The following is a 9,694-nucleotide window of genomic DNA, read 5'->3' on the forward strand; positions in this document are numbered from 1 at the left end:
GTCCTGTCAATTAAATATTAATGTGTGTGCAACTAGACTACATTGCCGCGTCAATTGCGCATATGTGTGTGCAACTAGTATCCTGTCAACTAAACATCAATATGTGTGCAACTAGACTAAATTACAAGCCAACTGAGCATATGCGTTTGCAACTAGTCCTTCTGACAGCTAAACATCAATGTGTGTGCAACTAGACTACATTATAAGCCAACTAAACATCAATGTGTGTACAACTAGACTAAATTACAAGCCAACTAATTTTTAAAAAAGTTGCACCATGTAGTACTAAAGTTGCACAATGCATTACTTTAGTTGCACCATATATCACCAAAATTGGCATCAAAAAAATTTCGTCGAAACATATCCATGCGGGATCTAATTTTAAAGATCTCGTCGTGATGAATCCAACAGTGAAAACATAACTGAATTCCGACATGTGATTTAAAAGATATGGCTTTAAAAGAATTTGAAATCCCGAAATAAAAGTACGTGGATCTGTTTTCTCTAACTGATGAGACTAGTGTGAACACATTTAATGCCAGCACCCACATGCGCTACGAGACAAAAAAATAACATGCATGTGTGTGGCAGATGCGGCCGCTCGGGAACATCAAATAGTGCGCGGCCACTTTTTAGATTTTGGGTAAAAATTATTGGCCTGCACCCATTTAGCCATCCTCTCTTGCATGCATCCAAAGACCAATACAATGTGGAGAAGTGCTCTTTTGTCTCTTTTGTCTTCTCATCTACTATCTCCTTTGTGCATAGGAAAAACTTGCTATCAAGATTGCTTTTCCTTAACTCCTCTCCATAATCCCACAACTGATTATACTGATCATCATCCTCCCCCCTTATCTCCTTCACTGATGCTCTTCTGGCTCTTCCCAATTTGCTCCTGGTTGGTATGCGGTTGTACTCTATTTGAACTTTCTCCGAAAATTTCTTCAAGGGCATCTTCTCGCTGTCCCTGAACTCATCTCTAAATTTCCTGGTTAGGAAAGGAGCTGTCAACCCCTTGAGCTTCCAGGATTTAGTACAAGTGTGCTCATCACAGTACTTTTTTATAACAAAACTGGATGTTTTGTTATCCTTGCTTCCCATGAGATACCATGGACAATCACCACTACAGACAGCCACAACTTTTGTGGATGTGTTCCTTGTCTTCTTCACTTGAACTCTGTTTCTGATGCTATAAGATGTAATAGCATGTCTCAGCTCCTGCACGTTACCAAAAACCTGACCAAGTCTTAAAACAGGGTTATTCAAATCAGTTTCTGGATTAAACCCCTTGAAGTGGTACTTCAACTTCTCCGTCTGTTCCGTGGACAAGTCTAAGTGGGAATCATCTAGAGCATCCTCTGCTAACTCTGCTTCATAGTCACATGTCGTGTCTTTCTCTCTATGATCATCCACTTCGTTATCTACATTTTTTGCATATAGATCATCATCCCCATCTTCTATGTCAAAGTCACTGTCATAGAAATCTTCATCTGTCTCCAAATCTGCTGCATTTAATCCATCTTGTTCCTCCGTTTCTTCATCAATACAACTCGAGGATGAACCTTCCCCACATAACCTCCTTGCCCTCCTCTTATATGTCACACTTCTCTCCTCCAGACAGCTATATTGCTCTTTTCCCTTGCTTTCTTTTCCTGGAGTAATTACCTTTGGAAGTTCAGGAACCCCATTAACAAAAATGTCATCTCTTAGCACACTCTCTCGTGACTCTCCGTGATCTACAATCAGTAACAAGTTCTCATGCTCTGTGCTTGCTGCTATCATTGGAAGGATGTCTGCATCACATTTCAACTCTCTTAGTCCATCGACCAATGTCTTTCCAGGCTGACACCAGAAAACATCAAGCTTCACACTTTCTCTGTCATAGCCTAGCTGCCGCAGAAAATCATCAATCCATAAAATGGACCATGTATCACTATCACAGTTGTCAAACCATGCTACTTCATAGTCCATGTATGTGCTCTTGCTGCCAGTTCCACAAAGAAATCCTCTGTGATGAATCTCAACTGAGAAAAGACTATCAAAAGCATCTGCATTAAAATTCAATTGACGAGCTGTTAGATAAATCCAGTTAATAGCAATACATTCTGTGAACTTTGAACGCAGTTACATAAATTGAGTAAATTCACTTTACAGCAGTCAATTAATTAAATTCAGTTAACAACACACACTTAAGTACATCCAGTTCAGCAGCAGTACAAATATTTCACTAAACTTATATCAACTCATGAAATACAATGTTCAGCAGTACACAAAAGTAATTCAGTTTGACTCGAGTTCAAAAAATTCAACAACGTTGTTCAGATACTGTCGAACAATGATGTTGCGGTACTACATTCATTCAATTTTGTTAAGCTGTATACACATAATTCAGCAAACCTGTTGTCGAAATAATGTAAAATAATGCTCATCGCATAAGTCAGTTTTAGCTAACTCGCATCTTTTTTCTTCTTCTTTTCTTTCTTTCTTAGTGTGTGTGCGCTTGCCTTACAGTATTAGTATATCTTCTCTTGTCAGCCATGATGTAAACGTCAAGTTCCATCTGAACTGAAAGGCACACAGTCAGTTGGTTTTCTCAACAACTATTCAGACACACTGTTGAATATCCGACAACACAACAATACCCTAGACTTGGAGTGAGACTGTCAAGTTCAGATCGATGCTTTGGGCAGCGACAAATGGGTCAAGGCACGGCATGGATGGACACTTGCTTGCCGATATTAGAGATGTTGTGCCTGAATTTCTGTTCAGTTTTGTGAACAGTGAAGGAAACAAAGTAGCTCCCAACTTGCTCAAACTGGTACATACTTGTTTATCGCTGAGTTGAAACACATTACCCTACTTAATAGATACCAACGTTCCTGCTCAAGCTGGCAAGGGCACACATACTAAGAATTAGAATTCAGCAAACCTACTGTCAAAATATTCAGATATACTACTTTCCAAAATTCAGTTAAGCTACTGTCAAAATATTCAGTTAACACACTGTCCAAAATTTCAGCAAACCTATTGTCTCTTTCAGTTAACCTCATCTTTCTAACACAATCAGATCTAAAGTCATGTACGTATGCCCTCACATCTGAATTTTTGTCCTCAGCAAAATTTAGCCAAAAATTGATCCTTTCTAACCCAAGCAATCCCTCATATAAACCCAAGTTTGAAAATCCTACGGGTAATTGCGCACATGCGTTTTAACTAATAGGTATCTACCAAACATCAGAGGACACCAAGATCTTACAAATCGCAACTTATTCAGTGCCACAAAATCAACCTAAACCCAGCCGAGAACAGGGGACAGATGGGTCGACAAAGACGTAGTGGTTCTCACCGTAAAGAGGGGCTGCATCGCCTGTAGCTCGTCGACGGGGCTCCGCCATCCTCGCCGACGACGCTCAATGTCGTCGCCACGATCCACTGGGGCGGCGCCGTCGCACGATCAAACGAGGAGGAGGAGGAGCGCTCGAGGCAGAAGAACAGGCATGTACGCATCTGTGAGATGCCATGAAACGGGAGGCCATATGGACAAAAATGTGCAGTCTGCCTTGTCCCACCGAGCCAGAGGCTTTTTCTGTGAGAAAATGTTGAAGCAAGGGTGTTTTCTAGAAAAAAAGACAGCGGGCACGCCTCTCCAGTGGTTGACAAAGGGCCCCACGCCATGCTGTCAAGCCCAGTCAGTAACGAAGATATAGATAAACGTGTTTGGCACCGTATTTGAACCAAAGTGCCAAGTTTTAGCACGTATTGGGTGTATTTTTTAAGTTGAGGCACCAAACTGAATATCCATGCCAAGTTAAGACACCAGATATTACTACCTCTGTCCTGGTTTATAGTCTTCTTTGTAGTTTGTGTCAAATTTTGACTAAATATTTAACTAACAAAATGTTAATGCATGTCAAGAAATATTATCTCATTGGATTTGTATTTGAACATAGTTTTCAAAAATATAATGTTTGGTGATATGCGTGAACATTTTGTTAGTTTAATCTATGATCAAAATTTGGCACGAAATACCATGAAAATCAATAAACCCGGATGGAGGTAGTACCTCTTTACGTAATTTTAATAAACTATGGTTGTCTTTCCCAATGAGTAGGAAATTAGGGCCTATTTGGTTTCAAATAAGTCACCAACTTATAAGTCGAAAAATGAAAGAAGTAACTTATTTTGCCAAACAGACCCGACTTATAAGTCACCCCAACTTATAAGTCATAAGTTGCTCCACCTCAATTTAAAACTTATAAGTAACCCCTTTTGCATGGGTCCCATCACCTGTACGATGTTGATTGGTGTGGGAAAGTGTGTCAGGTGACTTATAAATTAGGTGACAACCAAACAAACATGACTCACTGATTTTAAGTCACCTGACTTATAAGTCAGGTGACTTATTGAAACCAAACATGCCTTTAACCTGGTGTGCGGATCAGTGCCAGGCGTTGGAGATGCCCTGAAATCAATTCGTAGGACCACCTAGTTAGGTACAAAGAAATCAATTAGTATACTCTGCTCAGGCTCGGCCATGGGTACAGGATAAGATATAGTATAGGGAACAAAAAAGAGGCTCCATGGGCGATCGATGATCAAAAGCGCAAGGTGGCTTTCTCACGCGCTCTCTCCCGAATCCGATCCCATTTCGCCTCCCATCTCGTGGAGGAGGCGGAGACCCCGGTCGGACCGATCCCATTCGAGATCGATTTTAGCCGAAAAAAGCTGAGCGTGCTCCAGACAGTGACTCGCCGCACTGCCGAAGCTTGGAGCGGCTTCGACGGGGGCGGCGGCGCCGTGGGGCGAAATGGACGCGAGGTTCCCGTACTCGCCGGCCGAGGTGGCCAAGGCGCAGCTCCTGCAGTTCGGCATCCTCAGCCCGGATGAAATCGTAATACCTCTCAACCCCACCGCCGCCTCTGTTTAGTTTCTCTTCTCTCTGACTGGAGTTAGAGCTCGAGCTGGTTGGGTGGGCTTGTCTAGTTCTGAACTCTGGATGGGTGGATGAACGGAGAACGGTGCTGGATGTTAGCTTCAATCTGTGGTGTTGTTTGGGTAGCGAACTGGCCGAGTTTGATCTGACAAATAGATGTTGAAGCTGATACGTATACGTTGCAACTTACCAAAGGTTCTGAGTTCTGACAGTGATATGAGTATTCTTTGGTTCAGTCGGTGTTTTGCTAACTTGGGGACCTAGTTTAACTTTGAGCAGAATGCTTGGCTGTAAGTCCCTAGTTCGGTTTGAGTTAGAAGTTGTGCTCCCTGTAATACTACTGAAGTGAGATATTTGGTCAAGTTGAACTTCGCAGTTGTATTACATGTACATCAAAGTTTTGACCGATCTAGCAAAATGGCAATGTTCTCATTACTTGTGAGGTACTATCAGCTTGGCAGTTTGGTTGTGCTTAGCTGTTTGCACAGTTTGTGCATTATTACACATGATTTTACAGTGCTTTCGATTGGGTCATGTTCAGTTCAATACAAGTTTGAATAAGGCTACATGCATCTGGTTGCTGGTCTTACACTGTAGATTTGCACAGCGTTTCTATATTTTACAGTGCTTTCGACCGGGTCATATTCAGTTCAATAGAAGTTTGAATAAGGCTACATGCATCTGGTTGGTGGTTGCTGGTCTTACACTATGGATTTGCAGAGTGTTTCTAATAAGATGGATTTGAGAGGATTTAGTATTATGATTTATTTGGTTCAAATGACCATTGACCGTTGGACTGATGGTGGGAGGAGTGTCTCCTTAACTTGTCCATACGGAGTGCCCAAAGAATGTATAGCATTGTGGATGTAGGATCGAATTTGATAGATTTTGTGTTGCTTTGCTTCTTTGTAGAGACAAATGTCAGTGGCGGCAATAGAGCATGCAGAGACTATGGAGAGGGGAAAGGCGAAGCCTGGGGGTTTGGGTGACCCTCGTTTGGGTACTATTGAGGAGAAGATCAAGTGTGATACATGTATGGCTGGGATGGCTGAGTGCCCGGGCCACTTTGGCCACCTTGAGCTTGCAAAGCCAATGTTCCACATCGGCTTCATCAAGACTGTACTCTCCATAATGAGATGTGTGTGCTTCAACTGTTCCAAGATCCTGGCAGATGAGGAGGATACCAAGTTCAAGCAGGCTCTGAAAATCAGTAACCCAAAAAATAGATTAAGAAGAATATATGATGCTTGCAAGAGCAAAAAGACTTGTGCTGGGGGTGATGAACTTGAGGTTCAAGATGAGCAGGACACTGATGAGCCAGTAAAGAAAAGAGGTGGTTGTGGTGCTCAGCAGCCAAGTATCACAGTTGATGGTATGAAGATGGTTGCAGAGTTTGAAGCAACAAAGAAGAAAACTGATGATCAAGATCAACTCCCTGAACTAGTGGAGCGAAAGCAAATTCTCTCTGCCGAGAGGGTCCTTAATGTTCTCAAGCGTATAAGTCATGAGGACTGTCTTTTGTTGGGCCTGAATCCTAAATGCGCTCGTCCTGATTGGATGATACTGCAAGTCCTTCCGATTCCTCCACCTCACGTGAGACCATCTGTCACGATGGATACTTCCTCCAGTACTGAGGATGATTTGACTCGTCAATTAGCGACGATAATTCGACATAATGAGAATTTGAGGAGGCAAGAGAGAAATGGAGCCCCAGCTCACATTATAACAGAGTTTGCTCAGCTGTTGCAGTTTCACATTGCAACGTACTTCGGCGATGATCTTCCTGGACAACCAAGGGGCACTCAGCATTCTGGAAGGCCTATAAAGTCAATTTGCAGCAGGCTGAAAGCAAAAGAAGGTTGGATTAGAGGAAACTTAATGGGCAAGCGTGTTGATTTCTCAGCTCGTACTGTCGTCACACCAGATCCGAACATCAACATTGATCAATTGGGGGTGCCTTGGAGTATTGCTTTGAATCTGACATACCCAGAAACTGTCACTCCATATAACATCGAGAGGTTGAAAGAGCTAGTAGAATATGGGCCGCACCCTCCCCCAGGGAAGACTGGTGCAAAGTACATTATCAGGGAAGATGGTCAGAGAGTGGATCTTCGCTATGTGAAGAAAAGTAGTGATCAGCATTTGCAGCTGGGTTACAAGGTGGAAAGACACCTCAATGATGGAGATTTTGTCCTTTTCAACCGGCAACCAAGCCTTCACAAAATGTCTATCATGGGGCATCGTATTAAAATTATGCCCTGCTCAACTTTCCGCCTGAACTTGTCTGTCACATCACCGTACAATGCAGATTTTGATGCGGATGAAATGAATATGCATGTTCCTCAGTCATTCGAGACCACAGCTGTAGTTTTAGAGTTGATGATGGTTTCAAAATGCATTGTCTCACCTCAAGCGAATATACCTGCTATGGGTATTGTCCAGGACACACTTCTTGGGTGTCGAAAAATCACCGAAAGGGACACTCTTATTGAAAAGGATGTATTTATGAACATGTTAATGTGGTGGGAAGATTTTGATGGGAAGGTCCCTGCCCCTGCCATTTTGAAACCAAGGCCGATTTGGACTGGCAAACAAGTTTTCAACTTGATTATCCCCAAGCTAATCAATTCAATAAGTTTTTCAGCCTGGCATGCTGAAACAGAGTGTGGATTTATTACTCCTGGTGATACTATGGTCCGGATAGAGAAGGGAGAGCTTCTATCTGGCACACTTTGCAAAAAAACACTTGGGACATCAACTGGAAGTCTCATTCGTGTTATTTGGGAAGAGGCAGGGCCAGATGCTGCACTGAAGTTCTTGGGTCATACACAGTCGCTGGTCAACTACTGGCTTCTGCAAAACGGTTTCAGTATTGGTATTGGAGATGCAATTGCAGATGCAGATACTATGGAGAAGATTGATGAGACAATTGGAACAGCTAAGAATGATGTGAAGGAGCTTATTAAGCAAGCACAAGAGAAGAACTTGGAACCTGAGCCAGGACTCACAATGATGGAATCATTTGAAAACCGAGTAAATCAGATTCTCAGCAAGGCTTATGATGATGCTGGGAGTAGTGCTCAGAAGGGTTTGTCTGAGAGCAACAATTTGAAAGCCATGGTCACTGCAGGCTCGAATGGCAGTTTCACTAATATTTCACAAATGACCGCTTGTCTCGGGCAGCAGAAAATTGAGGGCAAGCGGATTCCGTTTGGTTTTGTTGATCGTACATTACCCCACTTCACGAAAGATGACTACGGCCCCGAAAGTCGTGGGTTTGTTGGGAACTCTTACCTTCGAGGTCTGACACCACAGGAGTTTTTCTTCCATGCTATGGTTAGTAGAGAAGGTTTGATTGATGCTGCTGTTAAAACTCCGAGACAGTATTCAGTGGAGGCCCGTGAAGGCCACGGAGGACATCATGGTGAAATATGATGGTACTGTGTGAAATTCGCTGGATGATGTTATTCAATGCTTGTATGCATGCTGTTTGGATTGAATCACAGAAACTGGACACCCTGAAGATGAATAAGGCGGGTTCGATAATGTATTTGGTTATGAACTCGATGATGAGAACTGGAGGCCCACTTACATGTTGCCTGTCCATGTTTTTTTTCCGAGTTTTTTTTTTTGAGAATCTTTTTTTCCGAGTTGGAATCGTTGCTATTTATTCATGTTCCTCGGACATGCCCCAGATCAAAACATCCGTGATACAACCCACAGGCACATGAAGCCATGTCTTGTATAGATCATTGCAGCAATCTTCCTTCGCTAATCTGTGAGAAAGCACCATTTGCCGTGCGCCTAGCCCATTTCACCTCGATGGAGAGCAGCAGCTTCTTCGTTTCTTTACCTCCACTAGGGGACCGAGAGGAGGAAAATCCCTCTCCTCTCCCTTGAGCTTATTGCCCACCCCCCACACAGTCTGTGACTCCAGCACTAGCTTCTGGACACCCATCTCGATGGCCAGGATCACGGCACGCCGGCACATGTTGATCATTTGAAGACCATTCCTGAATTCAGAAATGTGTTTGAGGCACAGGTTCAGAGATTAGAAGCTGACAGATTACGCTTGGGACTGAAGATGAATAAGGCCTATGCGTGTCCACCTCAAGCGGCTTATCTTTTTCTTTTGAAAGGAAATAATTAATCTATAGCTATATATATATATATATATATATATATATATATATATATATATATATATAAAGACCAAAGGGGCAGATCCAATTAATCTCAGCCATCAAATCATGTCAATCCAACGACCTAAACTGCTTCAATGTCGAGCCCTCAACACGTTTAGCGTGTAGCTAATTTCATGCCAAATATAGTGCTAATCACATAATAACACACAAATAATATCATATTTAATATCCACATGCACTTAATATACTTCCAAATTAACGTGCATTGCACGTACACATTGACTAGTATCGCAAAGATACCAATTACATCCGGTCTTTGCACCTAAAAGATGTTGTAAAAACACCCAGGATACACTCAACCAAAGATAAACATTAAAAAGAAAGGAAAAAAAAACAAAGATTCTCTCGACAGCCACACAAAAACCACCACAGAGTACAACACCCGAAAAATATAAAGAAGTCTTCAAAAGCAATGCCCCCAAGAAGGAAATAATGCACAAGCGCTCTCATTGCCCGATCCAAGATCTTAGGTTTTCACCCTGAAGAAGTCCGAGCTCTCAAAACAATTCCTTCAGCAAGGCAATTGCCAGGTACAACGAATGAAGGCCAGACCTTA

At 42.5% G+C, this 9,694-nt stretch overlaps 2 protein-coding genes across 2 annotated transcripts; one reads left to right on the forward strand and one right to left on the reverse strand.

Annotated features, from left to right (window-relative positions):
• Positions 1 to 493: 493 nt before the first annotated feature.
• LOC119341954 lies at positions 494 to 3,420 on the reverse strand. Its single transcript, XM_037613799.1, has 2 exons — positions 3,347 to 3,420; positions 494 to 2,048 (listed from the first exon to the last, which is right to left on the reverse strand). Exons 1-2 carry the CDS (start codon positions 3,393 to 3,395, stop codon positions 505 to 507), a joined length of 1,593 nt encoding a protein of 530 aa, XP_037469696.1. The 5' UTR covers positions 3,396 to 3,420; the 3' UTR covers positions 494 to 504.
• A 1,118-nt stretch (positions 3,421 to 4,538) lies between these two features.
• Positions 4,539 to 8,635, forward strand: LOC119335964 (DNA-directed RNA polymerase II subunit RPB1-like). The gene is made up of 2 exons (XM_037608007.1): positions 4,539 to 4,891; positions 5,846 to 8,635. Exons 1-2 carry the CDS (start codon positions 4,808 to 4,810, stop codon positions 8,366 to 8,368), a joined length of 2,607 nt encoding a protein of 868 aa, XP_037463904.1. The 5' UTR covers positions 4,539 to 4,807; the 3' UTR covers positions 8,369 to 8,635.
• Positions 8,636 to 9,694: the final 1,059 nt, after the last annotated feature.

The sequence above is a fragment of the Triticum dicoccoides genome, chromosome 7B, assembly GCF_002162155.2.
Source record: "Triticum dicoccoides isolate Atlit2015 ecotype Zavitan chromosome 7B, WEW_v2.0, whole genome shotgun sequence".
Classification (NCBI taxonomy): domain Eukaryota; kingdom Viridiplantae; phylum Streptophyta; class Magnoliopsida; order Poales; family Poaceae; genus Triticum; species Triticum dicoccoides.

Excerpts from the sequence above, each read along its gene's own strand:
- LOC119341954 (XM_037613799.1), bottom strand. The coding sequence starts at position 3,395 with ATGGCGGAGCCCCGTCGACGAGCTACAGGCGATGCAGCCCCTCTTTAC. Across the intron at positions 2,049-3,346 it reads CGATGCAGCCCCTCTTTACG|ATGCTTTTGATAGTCTTTTC; the intron begins GTGAGAACCACT and ends ATTTTAATGCAG.
- LOC119335964 (XM_037608007.1), top strand. The coding sequence starts at position 4,808 with ATGGACGCGAGGTTCCCGTACTCGCCGGCCGAGGTGGCCAAGGCGCAG. Across the intron at positions 4,892-5,845 it reads TCCTCAGCCCGGATGAAATC|AGACAAATGTCAGTGGCGGC; the intron begins GTAATACCTCTC and ends GCTTCTTTGTAG.